Source organism: Chamaea fasciata, unplaced genomic scaffold, assembly GCF_029207755.1.
Source record: "Chamaea fasciata isolate MVZ Bird 193981 ecotype frontalis unplaced genomic scaffold, bChaFas1.0.hap1 SCAF_5, whole genome shotgun sequence".
Classification (NCBI taxonomy): Eukaryota; Metazoa; Chordata; class Aves; order Passeriformes; family Sylviidae; genus Chamaea; species Chamaea fasciata.
In genome coordinates this window covers 54,373,500-54,395,983 of record NW_027094090.1, presented here as the reverse complement: position 1 = coordinate 54,395,983, position 22,484 = coordinate 54,373,500, and the positions used below count along the sequence as shown (strand labels likewise).

The 22,484-nt window shown below is 42.2% G+C and overlaps 1 protein-coding gene across 4 annotated transcripts in view; it reads left to right on the top strand.

The window, feature by feature from the left end:
• STK38L (serine/threonine kinase 38 like) overlaps positions 1 to 21,031 on the top strand; it is a 46,392-nt gene extending 25,361 nt beyond the window's left edge. For all 4 annotated transcript variants that reach the window (XM_066183743.1, XM_066183742.1, XM_066183745.1 and 1 more), the window contains 13 exons: positions 2,566 to 2,710; positions 4,474 to 4,525; positions 5,791 to 5,913; positions 6,474 to 6,557; positions 8,210 to 8,333; positions 8,877 to 9,031; positions 9,941 to 10,043; positions 10,638 to 10,699; positions 12,070 to 12,187; positions 12,361 to 12,484; positions 14,706 to 14,801; positions 15,695 to 15,786; positions 16,948 to 21,031. In XM_066183743.1, the coding sequence (XP_066039840.1) occupies positions 2,577 to 2,710; positions 4,474 to 4,525; positions 5,791 to 5,913; positions 6,474 to 6,557; positions 8,210 to 8,333; positions 8,877 to 9,031; positions 9,941 to 10,043; positions 10,638 to 10,699; positions 12,070 to 12,187; positions 12,361 to 12,484; positions 14,706 to 14,801; positions 15,695 to 15,786; positions 16,948 to 17,075 (1,395 nt within the window). In that variant the 5' untranslated portion in view covers positions 2,566 to 2,576 and the 3' untranslated portion in view covers positions 17,076 to 21,031. The remainder of the gene's footprint in view (positions 1 to 2,565; positions 2,711 to 4,473; positions 4,526 to 5,790; positions 5,914 to 6,473; positions 6,558 to 8,209; positions 8,334 to 8,876; positions 9,032 to 9,940; positions 10,044 to 10,637; positions 10,700 to 12,069; positions 12,188 to 12,360; positions 12,485 to 14,705; positions 14,802 to 15,694; positions 15,787 to 16,947) is intronic.
• The last annotated feature ends 1,453 nt before the right edge of the window (positions 21,032 to 22,484 follow it).

Genomic DNA, 22,484 nt, shown 5'->3' with positions numbered 1-22,484 from the left:
GTCTGTGCTTTTTTTCATTTGCTTTGGGGGCTCTGGAGAGCTTAAGGCATCTCTTGGTTTTACAAATATTTTCTTTGTGGTGGTTTTGGGTTGTTTTTTTTTCCCCACAGTGGCAGAGCTAACGGGGGACGCTCATCTGTATTTCCCTCCTGTGAAGCATATGAGGGACAGTGCTGCTGTCCATAGCGTGGGGTGCCATTGCTGGAATTGGGATCTCGTTTTTACAAGTTTAATATGGCTCAGTGACTTGGATTTGCTGTCTGGCAGTGCCTGCATTTGTGAGTGTAGAGCATGGGGAAAACAAATGAAGAGGAAATCAAGTTGCAGTGTTGTTTTATCCTACCAGGAATACAAGACGTGCAAAGGAGAAATATCCGGTGTGAGATTCTGCCTGCTCCACCTTAAGTAAAGGTTAATCCATTTCAAGCCTGGGTTAATGCTGCTCTATCCTGATGTTCCAAAATAATCAGAAGGCAGGTTTTTACTCTGTTAGGTCATTTCTTGAAATAACTTATCACAGATGCCAGTGTGTGGTCAGCAGTTGCTCTGTTTGATTTGCTCTTATCAACTGTTTTGTATTTATCTTTTCCCTTCTATTGAGGGAAAAAGTGTAAAATAAACTGTACAATAAACACAACAGTGAGATCAGTGCTAAGTTCTCCCAGCCTTTGGAGATGTGTCCAGCATGAGGGATGTCTCTGTGGGGAAAAAAGGAACTGCCTAAGTTTTAGTAAACACTAGTAGAAATTGACAGATCTCATCTTTCTTTAGTAGAAAACTGTAGGGGATAAAAGATTAATTAAAAAATAGAAACATCGACATACTTTGAAGCAGCTGTAGTGCTATTAAAACCTCTTTGTGCCTTTTTTGAGAAATATATTTTTATTCTCAAAATTCTGGTGTCTTGTGCACTTCAAAATAAACAGCTAAAATAATATCTACATGATGCTATAAAACGCCTTTATTTGCAACACAGCAGCTGCGTTTCTGGCAACAAATATCCTATTGTCACATCAGATCCCATGGAAAACCCACAGGCTAAAATCCCACCCTCTCAGAGTGCAGCAGGCAGAATCAAAACCAAGAGCCTGGAGCAGAGTCCAGCAATCCTCCTGCCCCAGTGTGGACGTGCAAGTTTTCTTCTGTATGAAACCCCTAATCAGTTCACCTTAAAAGCTATTAGGATCTGCTTAAATTAAGCCTAATTCGGGATTTGTCTTCTGCACAATCCTCTGGTGAAATGGAAGGATTAAGTAAAGAATAAAAAGGAAGCCCAGTGCCTGAAGGGAGCCCACAGGAAAGATGGAGAGAGACTTGACAAGGGCCTGGAGTGACAGGACAAGGGGGAATGGCTTCACACTGACAGAGAGGAGGTTTAGATTGGATATGAGGAAGAAATTCTTCCCTCTGAGGGTGGTGAGGCCCTGGCACAGGGTGCCCAGAGAAGCTGTGGCTGCCCCATCCCTGGCAGTGTCCAAGGCCAGAAGGGGCTTGGAGCAAGCTGGGATAGATGTGTCCCTGTCCATGGCAGGGGAGTGGAGAACAGGGTATTGGAGGTCCCTTCCAACCCAGGCCATTCCATGGTTCTGTGATGTGTAATTTTCCAAAACTAACCTCAGAACAACCTGACCAAATGAGAGTGGGGCTGAGATGCTGCTTTTCGTGCTTCTCTTCCATGAGGCTCTCCTAAAGTGCCTTAACCCACTTCCAGGTAGGGCATGAATCTTAGGACAAACTGTGCTGTATTTCTGGGGTTTTTTATTCTCCCCTGGCTTTCCTGGATCAGCTGCAGGGATCTCAGAGCTGCCCTGAGATGTCTTTTTTCCAGCATTAAAAAGTGTTGTTCCAGTACATCGAAGTTCTTTGGGTTCAGGATGAAAGCTCTCAAAGAGAGCAACCTTTCTTCTTGCTTTCTTTCTTCTTTCTTCCCAGTTTTTAGGTGCCCAGTGACCATGTACCCTAAGCCATAAGTGCCACCAGGCCACGTGTAACTTTGTGGAGCAGCCTTAAATTTCAAATATATTTGATGGTTATCTTTATCCTTGAAATAACTTCTCCTCTAGACTGGGGTTAGGGGTTTGGTCCATTTGATGTCTCATTTTATCCCATCCTTTTTTTTTAAACATCTAGAATTTTTGGAGTCTGAAATTGTCACAGACTTGTGACAAGTCCACCTCTGGGAGCTGCCTGATCCTTCTCTCTCCTTCCCCTTTTCCTTTTCTCTCCCCCAGGCTGGGCCCAGGTCTGCCAGTGGGACATTTTCCATATTTGTGGCCAAGCACAGCTGCGTGAGCTGCCCAGAGCATGCCGTGCTCTTTGCTATGATTCACTCTTTGTTTTGCCAACATGTTGTTATTTTTTAGAGTGGGTAGCACATCCTCCTGCTATCTTGGGATGATTTTATAAGGCAGCTTTTAATAGGGTTTCTTATATCTAAAGAACAGTGCCTTTACTGTGAATTCTGGAGTGCCTAAGAATTTGGAGATGGAGGGTGGGAAAGAGAAATATACATTTTCTTTAATTTTCTTTTTGAAGTGAGTAATGATTTGACCTGCTCTGTTCCAGTACATGTTACCATGGCGATGACTGCAGGGACGACAACATCCTTTCCCATGAGTAACCACACCCGGGAGAGAGTGACGGTGGCCAAGCTCACGCTGGAGAACTTCTACAGCAACCTTATTATACAGCACGAGGAGAGGGAAACCAGGTACTGCCTCTGCTTCCCCTCTCCCCTCTGCAGCTTTTCTGGCTGTTTCTTCAAGGGCACTTCAATCCCCAGGGATGGGGCAGCTCTGGGAAGTTTTTCTGTATGTGGTGGCAGGGAGTGAATTCCTAGAGGGCACAGGCTGTCTTTGGGGGGATCTGTGAATATCCCAGTCACTGAGTGATCAAGGAGCTCCACTCCTGATTTTTTCATGCAATTTACCTCCTCATCATTTACTCTGGGGAAGCTGCTCTGTGCAGGGTGTTATTTTGCAGTACATGGGAGGTTTCTCCTTCTGTGTGAGGTTGGTGACCTCTGATTGCTCTGCATGTGCCCCAGGAAATGAACTCTGCAGAGCTGCTGAGGGGTGGGAGCTTGGTTTGGAGTAAGGCAGTGGCTTGTGGTGTCTGTTCCTGCTCTGCACCATGCCAAGATTGCTAAACCCTGCAGGAGGGAGTGTATGGGAGATAGGCAACAGGACTGAGAGGTGTTTGATGGGGTGATGGGGTAAGGAAAGGAGGCAAAGAGCTGGTGTGGAAATAAGGGGCAGCAAAGAAATAAGGGGTTGATGATGCAGGATTTGAGAGGCTGTCAGGTGGGCAGGATGACTTTTGGGGATAACGTAATCCCTGTCTGTAAATTCTGCTTGGGTGGTGCTGCCTGGTATTCCTTGCATGGGAGTATGGGATGGTCATCACCACTCAGCTTCTCCCAGCAGTGCCCAGTCCTGTCTCTGAGGTGGTGAAGTGCCACTTGAATTAGGTGTCAAAGCCCCAAGTGTTTGATTATAATGCATGTTGTGTTGGATAGTCATTAGTGTGTGAAATTATCATTCGCCTGGTAATATGTATTTAATTGAAGAGTTTTCAGTCAAGCAGCAGGGTTTCTCTCTTCATCATATTTAGTCATTATTCCATGTAATGAAGTTGCTTCTAGTTAGGAGAATAGACTGTCTATCAAGGGCCTGTAATTTAGAGGATCCTGCTGTACTTCCCAAAGCACAGAAAGGCACCAGCAGCCTGGCTTCAAGCCTTTGAATTCTTGCCTGCTGCAGGGGGTAACCTGCCTCCAGAAAGCTGCACCCTGGCAGCTATAAAGGAGCATCCTATGGGTGGACAGAAAGGAGTCCTGCAGCCACATTGCCATGTGCTGACCCCCTGCCATCTGTGGGGTAATCCCAAGCTTTGCTCCCCACTCAGAGCCTCCCAGCCTGGCATGGCACTGGTGGAAGAGTTGGATGGAGCTGTGAGCCCTGGCCTGGGCAGGACACTGGGAGGGAGAGGATCGTGCATCCAGGGGGTAGAGTTTAGTTGGCATGGGAGGAAGCGGGGCAGGATGAGTTGTGCGACCAGGGGGAGGTGGTCACACAGAGGGGCTGGAAGCTGTAGCTGGCTGGCATGTGGGAGATGGAGCTGAGACAGTAACGGTGAAAAAATCCATTTTTATTCTGGTTTGTAATCCTATTTGATAAAAACAGCCTTAATTCAACAAGATATAATCACTCTAATGACATATTCTGTCATACATGTTTATTGTCTGATTCTGTAAGTACATAAGCATATGCTTAAATTTGCTTCTACATTTTCCTCAGCTTTGTTCACAAATGAGTAACTGGGTGGAGTGGGGCTGTCTGCCTTCAAATTTCCATTTCAGGCAAATCCTTCAGTACTTGGAGTATGTGAAGCAAAGGTGTTGACTTGCTGTGGTGTAATGTTTGGTTTTAATAAATAATAAAAGGTGCAATCCCCTGTCTCTCTCCTTGGCAGGCAGAAGAAGCTGGAAGTGGCTATGGAAGAGGAAGGCCTTGCAGATGAGGAGGTAAATGCTGCTTCAGTAACCTTACAAACTGCTTTGCTTTTGTTCCACTGCTTCAAATAGGCATTTGAAGGGCTCACAGAAACGCCAGCCAGCATGACCGAAGGATTTATTTTGTACATGAATGTTGCCCCTGTTAACAACCCTTTTACTAGGGAAGTGGGAATATGCTTGACTGATACTTGCAATAGCTAGCCAAAGCTTTTCATGCTACCTGTAGTTCTTAAGAGACAGCAAGTATCTAGCAAGCTTTCCAAAGATTAAAACTGCTGTTGTATTCGGCAAGAAAAAAAAAAAAGTGGCCTGTGGTTAGAAGTGGGTAGAAAGCAAAATGCTGCACCATTTTTTCTTGATTTAAACAATAAACCATTGCACCTTTGTTCCTTTTGGATACAGATGAGGAGGGATCTCAGTCTGGTTGCCACCTCTCAGAATTTTGGTCAATAAGTTGCTTTACTGAGGTCCATTACACCATGTCTGCCTTCAGTGTAGGCTGGGAAATAAGTAGGAAGAGTGTCTCAGTCCTTTTGGAGTTTTTGTGGCTGCTGTAACTCCTGAGAAATGGGAAAATGTGGGTGTGTATTGCCATCTTGTGGCTTTAAAGGATGCAGTAATCCCAGCACAGAATCTGGTTGGTGCCTGATCCAGGGACCTCCTTAGCAGTCTCTGGGATCTCAGCATCTTTGGGAGCAGCATTCATCTTCTCTCAGAGTGAATCCCGGTGACATTTTCATCAGACCAAATAGATGATGAAATTTGGACAGATTTTTCTTTCAGAATTGATTGCTTGCCTGCCATAAACCAAATGGATTTTGTTGTACATCTGTAACCAGGGCCTCTGCTGCTTGCTAAGCTCCTTGTTGCCTGTCATCACTCTTTTTGATGGGGTACAAGTTTCAGCTTTTATTGATCCTTCACACTGCCCAAAATGAGGAGTCCTTCCCTCATGCAGTGAGGCCTAGGGACTGATACACTTTGTTTGAACCAGTATGACAGTTTTTCTTAATTATTTTTCTTTTTTTTTTTTTTAATAACTAAGTCATAAAAATAAAATACCACCACCCATCAATAAAGGTGAAACTGTGCCTTAGGCTTCTATAGAAAAGATCATACTCGAGGATCACACTTGGAGAAATTCAGAAAGAAATGTAGAAGGAGAAGTCTTTCTCCTGTTGGGATTCCAGAGAAGAACTTGCCAGGGAGGGAGGGTGCATATGCTGATTCTCTACTGCCAAATGAGTGACAGATTGCTGTGCCTGTGTCCTCAGAAAAAGCTGCGCCGGTCACAGCACGCTCGCAAGGAAACGGAGTTCCTGCGGCTCAAGAGGACCAGGCTCGGCTTGGATGATTTCGAGTCTTTGAAAGTCATAGGAAGAGGAGCATTTGGAGAGGTTTGTGGCATTCTTGCTTGAACAGGAGATTAAAATGGAATTGACCACTCTAATGAAACATTCTAATTACAATTTAATGAATTGTTTTATTGCAGAACGGCAGCTATTTGGGCCATTCTCCAAGTGTGATAAGTCTAGTGATTAATCACGTGCATTGATTTCCTAAGGCTTCTGGAAAGACACTTAGTTTCCCATGGCTTCCCACACTGATGTTGCCTACATGGCCCTCTAAAATTATGGATTTGCAGTGGTACAGCTCCTCTTGATAAATCTCTTTTTTGCCCCATGTCACATCAGTTATTTCTCCTCCTGAATTTTAACCTACGTAGTCCAAGCTACCTGGAATTCACTGTACATGCTGACTTTTCCTAAAACAAAAACTCTTCCTCGCTAATGTTAGTGTTGTACGTGGTGCAGAATAATTCTGTTTTCAATATTTAACATATTTAAATGGACTTTTAAATATTCAACAAGATAACTTTTCCATGCCTGGCAATTGGGAGCGTTCCAGTGGATTTCTGAGGCAGAGAAGACTGACTGGGTTCTCTCTCTTGGTAAAGGTCCGCCTTGTTCAGAAGAAGGATACAGGTCACATTTATGCAATGAAGATACTGAGAAAAGCAGATATGCTGGAGAAAGAGCAGGTTTGTGATCTGTAAAACCCCTAAATCTCAAACTTATCCTGTCTAGAAAATGTTTTCCTCCTTTGAAAGCCCCTGCAATGGTCTGGCAGTCCAGAGGGTCTGTGGCATTGCTACCACAGCACAAAAGCAGCAGAAGTTAGGAAACAAGGTCATGTAACTGCTTTTAAAAAATACTCTATTGACAACCAATTTGGAATAGTAACAAAGATTTTCTTTTTCTCCCCTTATCAACACGGGCCTTATAGTATTGAATGTGTAGAACTGCATTTCAAGGAAAAAAAAATTCTGGAAAATAATCCTGTCCCAAAGTAAAAATGGAGGTATTCAATGTTTTCTTTTAAAGAAAACCAGCAGAAATCACATTGTTCATCAGCTTTGTATTCCTTGGATTTGCTTTATAGTTGGATCTAATCTTGTTGGGGGGTTTTTGTTTTGATTTTGTTAGTTTGGTTTGGTTTTTGCTTTTACTTTTTAGCTATCAATTCGCTGTGAGGACACAGCAAGTACTTTAGCACCACAAAGTAAAGAAATTAAGGGTGGGTGTCTCAAGAGATGGAAGAGGACTTTTTTCATACTAGTTCAAACCTTACCCATCATTTGCACAGCATTTCCCTGCAGTAGTGGTATTTTTTTTCCTGGCACAGATTATTATGTCTCCTGCAGCCCATGCCCTGAATTTAGGGAACTAGAGGAGCAGCAGGGTGTGCAGAGCAGCCAGGATTTGTGTGGTGCTGCCCCCATTTCAGAACCTGATGTGGGAAGGAGTCTGAGCTCACGCTCTACATTCAGTTTGGGACAGTGATCTTCCCTGGAGAGTGTTGATCTGCTGGGAATTGTCATTGCCTGGCTTGTTCCATGGAGAGCAACAGAGGACACACATAAAAAAAGAAATCTAGTATTTTTTTTCCCCAAGCCTGGTAGCACCTGGGAGAAATCCTGGCTATTTTTAAGCAAGGTTTTCTTGTTGTATTTTAGAGCTGCATTGAAGAGTGAAGGGTGGAAAGAAATACTTTCTAATGGGACTAAATAAAGCCAGATAAAGATAAATCCTGGCTGGAGTGTCTCCTGCAGAGGTAGAACCTTTGCCCCATGCAACCTCTTGACAAGATTCATCTAAAGATGTCCCTCACCAGTAGAACTGGGGAACAAATGTAGAAGAACTGTTTGCTGCTTTTCTTACAGCTTTCAAGCAATATTTTTACATGCATTTGTCTTTAATTTTTCCTCCAGGATAAGAATACATTGTAGTGAAAACACACACCCCTTTTCCAATCTCCATTATTCTTCATTTCCAGCAAATTATGGGGTAGCTGCTTTCCATATATTTTCCAAAGCCTTAGCTGGAACTGGAATATCCTGAGCAAGGTCAGATATTCCTGAACTCACCTGCACTTTTTCCACCAGCTTTGTCAGTTCTTTCTAACAAACAGAACCAGCTTAACAAGCTGTGCTTTGTGTTTCTAGAGAAACCCTAGGATCTTGTAAAAAATAATGGAAAATATGAGTATGGAAAGACCTAGAAAAATATTTCCTTTGCTAAAAGTCATGAAAATATGCTGCAGGCCTAGGAGTGTAATGTGATGTTCTTTGTTGAAATATTTCAATATTTGCCTAATAATAATAGTAATAGTAATATTTTAAAAAAATTGTAGGTGGCCCATATCAGAGCAGAAAGAGATATTTTGGTTGAAGCAGATGGAGCCTGGGTAGTGAAAATGTTTTACAGCTTCCAGGATAAGAGGAACCTTTACCTGATCATGGAGTTTTTACCTGGAGGTAAGCTGGGTGCTGTGGCATCAGGTGATACAGGTACTTCTTCCTTAGCTTTTGTTGGCAGCTGTATAAAATATTAGAAACAAACATACTGTACAATTTGTGAAAATAAATATGTTAACACTCTTTTAAATGAAGTTCCAGTCATGTGACCATTCCTGATTTTTAGGGGAAGGAAAAAGGCTGAAGGGGTATTAAATAGACTTGAATTAAATAATTATTCTAATAGAAATTTCTGCTTTTACAACTGAAGCTGTTAACAGGAAAAACAAAACAGAAGAAAAACCCTTTTCCAAACATTTTGTGCAATAAAATTAACCTGTTTAAAAATCCACTCTGTTTTCCTGGGCCATTCAATTAAAATTCCTGTTTAGGATTTTCAGCTAAAAAAATAAGTTGGGTTTGTAGGTCCTTGCAGTAATAGTTTTATGATTAGTAACTGTAAGGCCAGTTACAAGGTTAAATTTAGATTCTACTGAGGTTTCTTACAGCTTTGTGATTTAAAATGTTCTGATCCCTAAGCTGTATTTTCTTCTTTTTCATGAGGTGACATGATGACCTTACTAATGAAGAAGGACACTTTATCAGAGGAGGAGACCCAGTTTTACATTTCTGAGACTGTGTTGGCCATTGATGCCATTCACCAGCTGGGATTTATCCACAGGGACATCAAGCCAGACAATCTCCTGCTGGATGCCAAGGCATGTGCTGGGCTCACCAACTGGTGGTGCTTCCAAGATCCCAGGCTGCACATCCTGCTGCTGAGCACTGGAAGCCACTGGTGCCACCCCAACCCAGAGGTTTAAACTGGCTGGAGGGAAGGCAGGGAATGGCCACTGTATTTTCCTTAAACAAAGCCAAATCTTACTCAAAAGCCTTTTAGCCATTTTAAGGCAAGGCTTTTAAGGGAGAAAACCCATTCAGGGTGACCAGATGCTGATATTCATACACAATAAAAGATAGTACCCTTCCTTTCCTGCATCTTGAAGTAGCTATGGACAATTCAGACAATGCTAAGTGCTCAATTCCTACAGTTAAATTTATTTCATCACCCACTCACCTGTGGAAACTCCCTCAGTTAGACTGACCATTCTGGCCATGAAATGCCCCCAGTAAGCATCACCAAATCATGGGATCATCTAGGCTGGAGAAGATCTTTAAGATCATGGAGGCCAGGCATTATCACAGCATGCACAGGTCTGTCAGGTTTGATGGGTTCTATCTGCACTGATGTCTGGAAACCTGATTAAAGCCAAGGTTACCATCAAAACAAAGCAAAGGAATTTTGTCCTGGAGGCTTTCTCAGTCACAGTGGTATCCAGTTCAAAACAAAACCAGGCAAAGTAGCTGCTGCCCTCAGCTGTTGGGAAATTGTAGATATAACCATTCCTGGGAGGCCATAGCCTGTTGGAGAGAAAATGGACCCTTCCAGTTCACCAGGGTTCAGTCTTTGCTTCCCTGCTTGTGCTGTGCCAGTCCGTCATGGCCTGAGAGGGCATGTGCAGTGATTAAAACTCTTTCTTTCTTTTTTTTTTTTTTTTTTTTTTTTTTTTTACCAAGAACTACCTACTTCAATAATGGTTTCATGTTCTCTGGTTATTTTTTTTTAGGGTCATGTAAAGCTGTCTGATTTTGGGCTCTGCACAGGTTTAAAGAAAGCCCACAGAACAGAGTTCTACAGGAACCTCACACACAACCCACCAAGTGACTTCTGTGAGTATGAGCTGTCCTAGTTTAACATGTAAATGGTTCTGAGCTGCAGCTGTACATTGTACCTGTGTTTCTGCTGGGATAAGCAAGATGGGGCAGGCTGATTGCATTTAATTGGAAAACTGGAAATTCTTGTTCCCTGGGTCATGGGAGCATTTCACAGACAAGAAATTATGATTTCTGTAGTGGTCATGTATTTTTGCACATTCATACACAGGTATGAATAGACATAACATAATGTATCTGTATTTTAATGTATTTTTCATAATGTCGGTGAAGTTACAGATCTTTCAGGAGGGGCATGGCTTCCATGTGCCAAAGGACTGAAGTCAGTGACAGTCTCATTAAACTTTTCAGAAGCTGATCTAAAAATTTTAGCAAGCTCTAATTTAGAATTGCTTGTATGTGTCCTACTTACATGAATTTCAGCTGTGCATTGGACAGTAGTTATCTTCATGTTCCCATTTTCAGTATTTGTTTCTAGACTAAAGGATTCTAAATACACAAAACAGTTATTTAAAACTGGAGCCTTAAAAATCTTTTTTCTCTTAATTCTCACAAATGCATTTGTTATTTAATAACTACTTTGTAAATTAGCATTTCAGAATATGAACTCAAAGAGGAAAGCAGAAACATGGAAGAAGAACAGGCGACAGCTGGTGAGTTAATTAAATAATGTATAATTCTTGTTTTGCTTTTAAACTATTTACAGAAAGTGTTAAATTAAAACTCGGTGCTAATGCTCCTGGTTTGTAAAACCTGCAAGGTCTTCATTTGTGGCTCTCTACAAGCTCCCAAAATCACAAATAGCTCAAAAGAAGGGGGCCCAGGTTGGAATAACAAGACCCTGCTCTTCTCTCTGCCTTTGTTTGCCTTGTGAGCACCTGGCCCAAGCCCTCAGGTGTCCTCAGCCCCGTGGCCAAGGTGTGTTTGGAGCCCTCTGAGCACAGGGCTGGTGTGGGCAGTGTGGACTCCTGGCTCTGATTCCTGCAGCTCAGTCACAAGCAGATGTGTAGCTGCAGCATTCCCTTTTAGAGAACTGAGGGGTATTCCCATCCTGCTGAACGGGAATATGGGGGAAAGGCTGTGGGAGGGTGTTTGGTGCAGGAGTGCTCCAGCCTGGATTTGTGATGAGGAGGGATCACAGAACTTGTGGCACAAACTGAACCAAAGCAAAGTGTCTGTCAGCCATGGCATTTCAGACTTCCATCCCTGCCCATGATTTTCGCCAAAAAAACCTTCAGCTGTCAAATTTTGCAACCTTTTGTTTTTCCACACCTTTTTTTAAAAAGTGATCTACTGCAATATTCCCCAAAAGCTTTAGGGTGGCGTCTTCTTTCCTCAAGAGACAAAATGAGGTTACATTGCAGCCACCATGCTGCCTCATGGGGCTGTGTTTCACAGCCTAATTCCAGCCTGGAGTTAGAGCCCTGAAAAAACTTTATCTCAAGTCCAGTAAAGGCTGATATGGAAGAACTGTGTGGTGAAGAACAGTCCCACTGAGACAATAAAAGGCCAAAATGACAACTTGCATCAATGCTGTTGGAAAAGGAGCCATGTTTCCGATTTTCCATTGGTTCAATCCTAAATCTTTTGGGTCTGTTCAATCAAACAAATTGTTTCTTTATGGTCAGACTAATGAAAGTAAAATATTTATGTGGCAAAACTATTTTCTGGGGACTTTTTTGGTCTTTAAGGGTTTTTTTCTCTTCCTAGAACTTCTTGGGTATTTTTGTAATGCAGCTGCCTGAAACTTTCACCAAGATGACCTTCTGATATTGCAGTTGCAATGTTCTATGATTTTGTCACATTTAAAAGGATAATTTCCTTTTTTTTTTTTTTTTTTGAGGTCCTCTGTGTTTATTAATATAAAAGAATAATCTTGGGATTTCACTTCCTGTGAATTCTCAAATTAAGCATTTTTGCTCATCCAAACAACATGATCCTGTATGTAGATTCCCAGGAAAAGGTATTGCAAAGTGTAAAACCACAGTATTTCTCTTCTAAAGAGATGATTCCTTTTTTCCAGGCATATTCTACTGTGGGAACCCCAGACTATATTGCTCCAGAAGTGTTTATGCAGACTGGGTACAACAAGCTGTGTGACTGGTGGTCCTTGGGAGTGATTATGTATGAAATGCTAATAGGTATGTTAAAAACCCCAGCTTTAGAGTTGTTTAAAGGTAACAGGTTCCATTTATTCTGAAGAGGAAACCTCTGGATAATACTTGTTAAATTTGGGAGCCCCAGTGACAAAAGCAGAGGCCCAGGTCACTGCTCTCCTGGAAAAAGTTTATTAATTTTTTATTTGTTTGTGCAGGGTATCCACCTTTCTGCTCAGAAACGCCACAAGAGACTTACAGGAAAGTTATGAACTGGAAAGAAACATTGGTATTTCCTCCAGAGGTGCCCATTTCAGAGAAAGCAAAGGATTTAATTCTAAGGTCAGTAAGAAAAACCCAATTCTGGCCCCTTGCCCAGCCAGGGTCATCTTCCATCAGGGTGAATTCCTGTTCTGTGTGAAGGAAGTTTTATGTTGGAGGGAAGGCTGGTTTCTTCAGTCACCATCTTGATGGATTTTTTAAGTCTTTTTCCCGTTCCTTCATGTTAAACAAACAGCAATAAGCTGGCATGATCTTGATTTATACCATGGTATAAGGAGAAACAGAGCAGACCAAAAATAAAGATGAACAATACAGAATTTTTTTTCTTTTCAGAGGTGTCAAGAAAATAACGACTCACCAGCATATAATGCACTGAACAGAAATCTTGGCATGTTTTGGATTTATTCACTTCTTTCAAAATCCCAGTTTTAAGTTTGCATTGAGGTTTTTGTGACAGTTTTGGTGACAAGATCAGGTAGAAATGATCTCTTGTCCTGGGCGGCACATTGGTTTTGGGTTTGATATTTTTTCCCTTTTTTTTTTTCCTTTTCAAAGCTTATGTTATAGCCTTACACAGTTTTGTTACAGACAAATAGGGGAATGTACTTCACAAAACTAGAATTTATTATCAGTTCAAGCAGCGTTCCAGTAATCTACAAAAATATAACGAACAGTTATCCTGCATCCAGCTAGTGATACTAACAGCTCAAATAATTGTTGCTAACCCTCATGAATAAGTTTGTGTAAAACAGTTATATGGCATTTTCAGTCTCTATTTCTCTACTGTTCTGCTCAACCTTCCTTGTCAGCATCCCAAGTTCTTTGCTGAACAGAGTGCAGCATTACTGCTGAGGATTTCTTCTTCCTCAATCCTGGCTGTGTTTGGGGAATTTTTAGGGATTTCAGTGTATTTGTTAGCATGTCTGGCTCACGCATCTACTTACATAACGACTACTTGAATTTATCAGTTTGCCTCCACAAAAAGAAGGGTTAAAATTGGGGTAAAACATCTTAGTTATAGGTAATCTACTGAAATGAGGTCAAAACAGGTTGGACAACAACCACCTGGGCATTTTGGGTACTTTGTCCGTTACAGCTGGGACAAGTTGGGCAATGTGTTTTAGCTTAAAGGGAGATGCAGACAAAGCTAAAAGGTTGTGGTTAGAGATAAATCCAAACTAAAATAAGCTCAAGTTCAGACAAAGCCTGACAAATCCTGTGGCTGAGTGTTGTTACAGGGTTTGAGGTCTGTTGTTAGTCCTTGGCACCACCCAGCCTGCCAGGCTGCAATGCAAATACAGGCAGGTTTTCTTCCCCACTGACAACCCAACTACAAGCAAAAGAACTTTAATTTATAATTTATTATTATAGCCTAACCTGCTGTGCTACACATGCAGAAGATGGCTGGGATTTAATGAATTCCTAGGCAAATGTTAGTAGTCCCATCTCCTGGATGAGATAATTGACAGGCTTTTCCCATCCAGGGGAGAAGGGTCAGCCTCTGCTGCTCCCTGGAACAAATCCCTGTGGTCACTGAGCTGCTGTCAGAGAGCTTCCACCTCCCTGTTTTCCTTCTTTAGGATTTTAGGCTTTTCCTGTCTGGCCTGCTGGAGCAGGTAACAGTCCCCGTGTCACCAATCCTGTCTCTGTCTCCAATTTCACCTTTTTCTTCCTGCTATTTCATGGCTGCTTCTCATAAACTGACATTTTCTTGTGGGGTCTGAGCTGAGGTTATGCAACAGGGCTGTATCAGAAACAGGCCCTGGGTCTTTGTACCACCTGCACCTCTGAGGAGAGGGAAGGGGGAGAGTAGGGACATGGCATGTTTGGAATGGGCTGGCTCACTGGGATTCCAAAATATGATATCAGACATCAGCAGTCCTGATTTACTAAGTATATCTATTCTTCTTACTTTGACTTTGAAACAGGGATGTTTAAATAGTTGAGAACATGCCTGGAGAGTTCTCAGTAGCAGGGATTTAAGCCTCCATTCCAAACTGATCTTGCAGGACCAGAACATGCAGCAACTTTTCACAAACCTGGAAGATGGGGATGCAGTAATTTAGAAAAGGTGTCAGTTATTGACATCATAGCTTTTTGTTTTGGGATTTAACAATGTTCTGCTTCTACAATTAAACTTCTCTCCTAGAGGCAATGGACTGCTTTGATGTTACTCCAAGTGGTGGAACAATTTGACAGAACTTCTTGAAATTCTTGATACTGGGTACTGTTGCTTCTGTTTGAATTTATTGTAACATTCCCTTTTTTACCCCTTTTCCAGGTTTTGTATTGACTCAGAAAATAGAATTGGTAGCAATGGAGTGGAGGAAATAAAAAGTCATCCATTTTTTGAAGGAGTAGACTGGGGACATATCAGGTTTGTATATACACACATGTTTTACAGGGAGCATAAAAACCATGAAAGTAAGAATTTCATGTAGTGTGATGTCAAGGGCAATTATTTCCAATTTGTTTTTCATTTTGGAAGGCAGCTACTGGCTGTAGATGGGGGACACTGAAGGTTTCCAGGCCTTGCTGACATTCATAGAAATTATCAGAATTTAACTGTCTTGAGATGCCTCAGATTGCTCGACTGCCCAGAATGGAAAGAAATTGTTGTAGAGTGGCTGTGGATTTAATTGTAAGTGTAATAAGTAGAACTGTGGTGAGTTTTCAGGTGTAAATCACTGCCTTTCCCACAGTGCTGTGTCTCACTGTGAACGTTCTGGTGGCACAGATTTCCTGGGCAGTTTCAAAAGCTACCTTAAAACTCCTTCAAGGGCTCCCTGACTGTGGAGGTGCTAAAGCAGAGCCAGCCTGGTTTGGGAGAAAGATGCTGAGTGTCACAAAGAGGAGCTACAGTCCAAAGGTTTTGGATGAGGTCCAGGCTGATGAGCATGGGAATTGTAAAGCTCTGGGTGCAAGTGCAATCCTGCTGGGCTGGGTTTGTGAAACAGGGTAACCACAGTGGTGGCTGGTGACAAGATCATGGTGATAACTGCATGGCAGATAAGTGTGGGATGCTCTCTCACTTAATGGGAAAATGATGTTTACCCCCCAGCCTACCAGGAAGGCACCAGTGGGGACAGGGAACCAAACAATCTCCCCATGGTGTCAGCAAACAAGAGTCAGATTCATCTGTGATGCACTCCCTGGAACCCTTGTGCTCTGCATTAAGGGAAGTTGTAAATGTAAAACACTAAGTTAAAACTGGAACTTAATGTCTCATTTCCCAGTATTCACTCTGCTGGCATTTATCTTTATTTGCAGGGAAAGACCAGCTGCAATCCCTATAGAAATCAAAAGTATTGATGATACTTCCAACTTTGATGAATTTCCTGAATCAGACATTTTACAGCCAGGTGAGACTGCCATTGTGAATTCTAAATCTCCGTCTGTGACATGCCAGAATACTGCACACATGCTTTTGTTGTTGTTTATATTAATTTTTCTGATGCCCCAATCAAGTTAGTCTCTAGATCAAGTCTCTATATTTTTCTTTGAAGTATGAGTATAAACCTGTGATCTCTCATAACTGCAAAGCCCAGAGGTTTTGAGAGTCAAAGCCATTGGTAAAAATGGTTTGTACAGGTAGTGAGCACAGAAAGCAGTGGAGTTTTCTGCCAGGCAGTCCGTCTAACCAGATTCTGGTAAAACATCATGCACTGATTTGCTTTTCATCTTCAATGACTTTTGAGGTTTGTGCCAAACATAATTCTGGAGATCTTTGTGGGTAAGGGTTTTCAGACAGTTGATTACTTAACACAGTAATTCATGAACCTGAGTGGCTCTGTAAATCACTTCAGGGTTTTTTTAGTGATTTCTCTTAGCAAGTTACAGGAAATTTTCATATGTAAAAGGCTTGGTTCTGTGACATACAAAGAGTCCCAGGTCCCACTGTTTTCAGTTACTTGAAGATTGGCAGATGTTTAACAGTGATTAACTGCTGTCTGCTCGGTGTAGCTGTGTTAACAGCCGTAAGAATTTTCCAAAAGTTGTTGGTTATTTTTTTTTCTGAAATGGCTTTTATTTAATGGTGAGGAAGTTTGTCCTTTCGATGCAAAGCATCCCATCTCTAGTGCCCAAGCTGGTTAAGTCCATATTTGGATAATGCCAAGAACATTTTTATTATTTTGGCATTTCAGTCCCACTGAAAATGGTACTATACATGTAGATACCTAAAATTCAGAACATCAGAAATGTCACGGGGTTTGTAACTGTGTATCCTGTGGGTGTGTTAGTGGCTTCTGTCAAGGTGTGGAAATCCTAGTAGAGTGTGTAGACATAATTTTAAAAAAGGCAAAACAAAAACCCTTTTTCTGCTTCAGAGTTCTATCCTGAAATTGTAACTCAGACCATTGACAAAAGACAGCTGACCTGATTAGAAACAGGATTTCTTCCAGGAGTTTCTGCTGACTAAGGAAATAAGAGTTCAGGGCTGTTTAGCTCTGTGAAAAGTCCTCTCAGAAGCAGTCTGGGTTTAATTGTTTTAATATGTGTTTGCTTTTGTTTCTGAATTCTAGTGCCAAACACGACAGAACCTGACTACAAATCCAAAGACTGGGTTTTCCTCAATTACACCTACAAGAGGTTTGAAGGGCTCACCCAGCGTGGCTCCATCCCTTCCTACATGAAATCTGGGAAGTTGTGAGACAGAACACAACCCCCCAGAGGAGATTGCAAACACAAACCTCAGGTAGCTGCATCACCAGGCCCGCTTGGCGTTAGTTATCAACACATCAACTCTGGTGCGCATCGATTTCACACGGAAATTCTACAGGATTAGGATTTCTAAGACTACTACAGGAATTAGTTGGCAGTGCCAGCTGGCTTTTTTCTTTTTCTTTCTTTTTTTTTTTAATATTTGAATGTTTTTGTTAACTTTATTATACAAAGGTACTGGAATAAAAGGAACGTGCATCCCTTTTCCTGCACTGCCTACGTGTGGATAACGGTTAATTATGCCTCTCTGTACTGTGGCTTTGTTTGTACTGTAAACCATCTAATCCACCCAGGAGGGAAACATATCATTTGATGCAGCATTGTTGTTGTACTGCTCACCTGGTGGGGTTTAGATATGCAGTATAAAGAAAATTGTCCACATTTGCAGACATCTCTGAGCAGTTGCTCAAGGGTGTTCCATTTGTGGTCTGCAGATCCCCCATGAGTGTAGCACATGGAATTATTTTAAATAGCAGTGTCCTCTGGGCCTCCATATGTCCTGTGTGCCCTCTCTTGCCCCCAGTGCAGGGCTTTATCAGCCCTTTATCATTATCCCTTTTGTCCCTTTTCCCACAGTGTTGTGGCAGTGAGGCAGTCCCTATGATCTGTTTAGTGATATTTCTGCTTTAAAGGATAGGATGGTTGGCAGTATTGCAGTAAGAGGTGATAATGCCTACTGGCAATTTCAAAAGAAAAAAGGAATCTAAATAAAAAGTATCAATATTTTTAGCAGAAGGGAAACATTCTGATACAAAGTTTTGAGGAGATGGCGGAGTTTCCAAGACTGCATTCCTGCCTCTGCTCTAAAGCAGATCATCTTTGAGCTGCTCATAATTCGAACATTGTCTTCTCTCTGTGCAAAATGTGTTCTAGAAGAGTGATCAGATTGGTGCTTTTTCGGTTTTTTTTCCTCCCTGAGCAGCTGCAGGCAGAAGGGATCCTGCTCTAACCTCTCCAAAATCACAGCGTCTGCTCACATGGAGGAAATGGAGTGTCCCACTACACTCAGACTTTCCAGTGGACTCCTTTTCTTCCAGGATCTCCACCTGGCTTGGCCATGGGATTAGCAGGGATCAGCTGGGCCTGCAGCCCAGTTTCCAGGGACCACCTAAGTGTTCTTGTGGCCAGTCTGCAGGAAGGTGACAACCTGACAGCTGAGCCAGGTCTCCTTCCCCTGGGTAGAGGAAGCAGAAGCAGAAATACCTCCATGTGCAGGCTCTGGTTTTGTACATCAGCTCAGCAGCAGTTCAGGACTGAGTTGCTCTCCCTGAGTAGTTTGCAATTATCTGGTCCCTAGTGACTTTCTCTGCCTGTACTCACAGCTTATCTGCAGGGCTTTGAATCTGTCACAGTGCAGCAGAGATCTCTGCTGTCATTTTCTGGTCAAAAAAGAAGTACAGCAATGAACAATTCCCCAGTGGTTGACCGAGCAGAGTCACTGTTGCTGTCTCCCTCCTCTGCACACCAGTGAAAGGCACCTTAAACCTCTCTGAGTGGAGCACAGGATGTTTTGGCATACAGCAGGAAAGATTCCACTGGACAGACTTTTGTAGCAATATGGAAACTACTGTTATAAAGCCATTAGAGAAATATTTATTGCTATTAGGCACTGTGGTATCAGCTGTTCTGAATTATTTGTATGCTCTGAAAAACATACTGGGATGTTCATCTGTTGCATAAGAGCCCATTTGCCAGAAAGATTTCTGTGCATCAGTGCCTGTGATGGGCAGGTAGTCTTCCCTGATCCAGACTTCCCTCCATGCTTTTGTCTCCCTTGAAGCATCTAATAGCTGTTATTTATACCAAACAGTTTTAGTCTTCAGCTCCTCAAAGAGGAGTAGCCACTGCCTGAGGCCCATCCAATTTTCTATCAGAGCAAAGCTAAGCTGAGCTTCTGCCTGAATGCTGGACTGAGGTGGGAACAGCTCCTTGATCTCCCAGATTTGCTTCCCAGACCTTACACTAATTAACATTCCTGTACTGCTGTTGGGGCAAGGTCCTTAAAAATTCTCCAGTGTTGTTCTTAGCCTTGTCAGTGTGCTGAGGCTCAACCTGTGTCCATCCAAAGGCTGTAAAAAAACAACAACTCATTTAAATTCACCTTTCAGGCATCATTCTGCCATTATTGCCCCAAGAGCTCCTGAGGCTTCTCAGGAAAGGAAATGCCTTCCCAAGGCTTTGATTTCAAAACAGGGAAGCTCAGGCAGAAAAAAAAAAATCATGAGATGCAAACTTGGCCTCGAAGGACACTGCTATTCAAAACAATTTTCATTGGTTTTCATTTCCAGTCTCATCCATGGGGCACTGCGTGCACTGGAATTGGAATTCCTGCAAACACCACCTTTCAGAAGAGCACAGTAACCCCATTAACGTGACCTACAAAGAAGTCTTTGCTCAAACTTGTTGAGACAAGCTCAGTTTCATGGAAACTGCAAATGCTCAGTGATACTGGTGATTTTTTTTTTTCCTGTGGGGCTTAGGGGAGGGCAGAGAAATACACACTTAATTTAAAGCTATCTATTAAACAACTATGTCTGTACATACTTACTGGTTTACAAACTCGGGAAAAAAGCTCAACCCTTCTATTTGCAACACTAAAGATAATACTAATTTAAAACTGCAGATGATTAATCATATCAGTGCTCACATAGGAGTTATATCCATAAGGAAACAGCCTGCAGCCTATCTAGCATAAACTCCTGTATTGTGGTAGTTGACTTTTTAAAATTTTTTGTAAACATAGCATTATTTTAATCAGTAAGTCAAGTTAAACAATATTAACTACTGCTTTTAGGATGATAGGGGTTTTTTTTAAAGGTGAAACTGTGACACTGTAGTGGATTAAAGAGAACAGCAGGTTAATCTACACTGGCTTTCAAAAAAAAAAAAAAAAAAGGAAGTGCAACATATCTTTAATTTTGTTATTTCTGTCTGATTCCTTTGGATGGTTGTGTGTTTTCCTTTGGCAATGTTAGTCACTGTGCCATTTATTTTTCTTATTCTTGGAGTACCAAAGATCCTGAAATGGCTTGATGATTGCAACCATGTGAAAATTTATTTTCTGGAAGTATGTTTTGTTAAACTTTTGTTAAAACGTGAAATTGTGTATGCAAATTGTTATCAGAGGTTTGCTGGGACGTTTGCCTATTTCAGCAGGGAAAACTTGAGTGCGTTGATGGAAGTGGAGAGCCTGAATCCAAACTCTGGATCGGAATTCCCTGAAAGTGGGGAGGAAGCTTGGATTGGGAACTGCAGCTGAGCTTTTGCACTTCGTTCCATCTCCAATCAGCATGAGTGAGTGGCCTTAGGTACAGGACATCAGCAGAGGTTGACTCATGTGCAAAAGGAGTTTAAAAAAAAAAAATTGCCAGCATTCAGAAATCAAATCTTGTTGATACTGCATTTGCACTGTTCAATTTGCCTTGCTGGAGAGTTATAGAAGTGTTATTTTTATAGGTCAATTGTTCCCCACCTGAGCCGTTGGAGACAGTCTGGGATAAGGGCACCTGCCGGGGGGAGTTCAGCCAGGGGGCACCAGGAATGGGCACCAGGAACAGCACACAGCTCTGCTGTCATCCCCAAGGGTGACATTCCTCCTGTGCCCAGCAAGCAGGGAATCCTGCAGTCTAGCCCAGGTAATGCTTAGGAAGTGCTCTCACTTTCTCAATAACACAAGCAAATACAGGCGTTGTTAACACACTGTACCTTGTCCTTTTACTGTTGGGATCTCACAGCAGCTCGTTCTTGGAGTCAAAATGGCAACTGCTATATTTTTCCTAGACTGTTTCATTAGTTGTGGTTGGGAAAGTTACATAGAAGCATTATAAAAATTTATATGAGGCTTTTTACAGCATTTGAAAATAAAAGTAGCATTCTTTTTGTAAAGTTGCAGTTTTCATTTCTTTTACCCCTGTGTACTGGATTTCTCTTCCAGAATGGGAGACATCTAAGGAATTGAGATCCTATTTTGTGGATTCTCATCTTGAATTCCACGGACAATGAAACACCCCAGTGTTGTTACACTCAACTGGAAAGTAGAGAAAGCAAATATTGTTGGACTTGTCCCACCTGCAGTCACATGAAGAAGCTACTTCTCAAATGGTTACTGATCTTCTCCAGAGTCTTACCTTCCCCATAGGCTGTAATTTATCCAGGAAAGGCTTCCCGGGGTAGATGTGTCCTTTGATCCACTATAGCATTCTTTCTGTCCTACTGTTCCACTTTCCCTGCCAAGTTCAGAGCAGCAGCAGCAAAAGCAGTGAAAGTTGCATAAAAAAAATGATCAGAGTGGAGCAACTGAAAGCCAGGAGAAGGAGCAGGGTACTACTTGGCCTTGTCTGGAGCCCTCCTGAGAAGAACAGGAGGCCTCCCTCCCTCCCTCAGCTCCAGAATTGCTGCTCTCAGTAAAGGTAAAAATAAAACAGAATTTTGCAAATTCTATTTAATGAGATCACCCTTTTCTTCCCTTGACTGAACATGATTGTATGGCAGAGCTACACATCATAAGGAAATACAAGTTTAGTTCTTTACCTCCTTGCATTACCGAATCAGGTGTTCCTCAGAAAAAGCACTTGAATAGCAAATATGAAGGCTATGCCTTCAGCATGAATAAATCTCTCCTTAAATCTCATCTTAGTTTAGGGTTTATAAGACACACTGTGACTATCTACATTTTTCATTTCTTTGTTCTTGTACAAAATGTGCCTGGTACCTAAGCAAAACAATAACGCTTTGGGCAATAAAAGGCTTTTTCTGACAATCTTCCTAAGGAAGGATAAGGGAGGAGTATCCAAAACAGTCTGTCTGTCTCGAGAGTAAGGACAACAGTGGCTCCCAGCTCTGGACTAGGCAAGGATATATTTGCAGTTCAGGAAGTGCTTAATGTATTTGGAAATGTAGAAGGCTGTCAGGCATTGGAAGGGGCTGCCCAGGGAGGTCTGGAGTCCCCATCCCTGGAGGTTTTTAAGGAAGGACTGGATGTGGCAGCACTCAGTGCTCTGGTCTGGGTGACAAGGTGGGGTCAGTCACAAGTTGGACCCAACAATCTCGGAGGTTTTTTCCAACCTTCATGGTTCTGTGATTCCATTTCTCTAAGGTAATATGATTCCTCACACATGTAAATTTTAAATATTGGCGAGGTACTAAAATGCCTGTCCCAGAGCTGAAATTCCCAGGTGAAAGCAGTTTCTAAAGGTAGGTGCAGGCCCTGTTCCTTGTGAGCTCCGCTGGGTTCAGCCATGCCAGGCTCTGCAGCATGGAATGCCTGCTCCTAAAATCCACCAGGTTCCAGGTGCATTAATACTGGGCAGCTGAAGGGCAAATTGGTGTGTCTGTCACA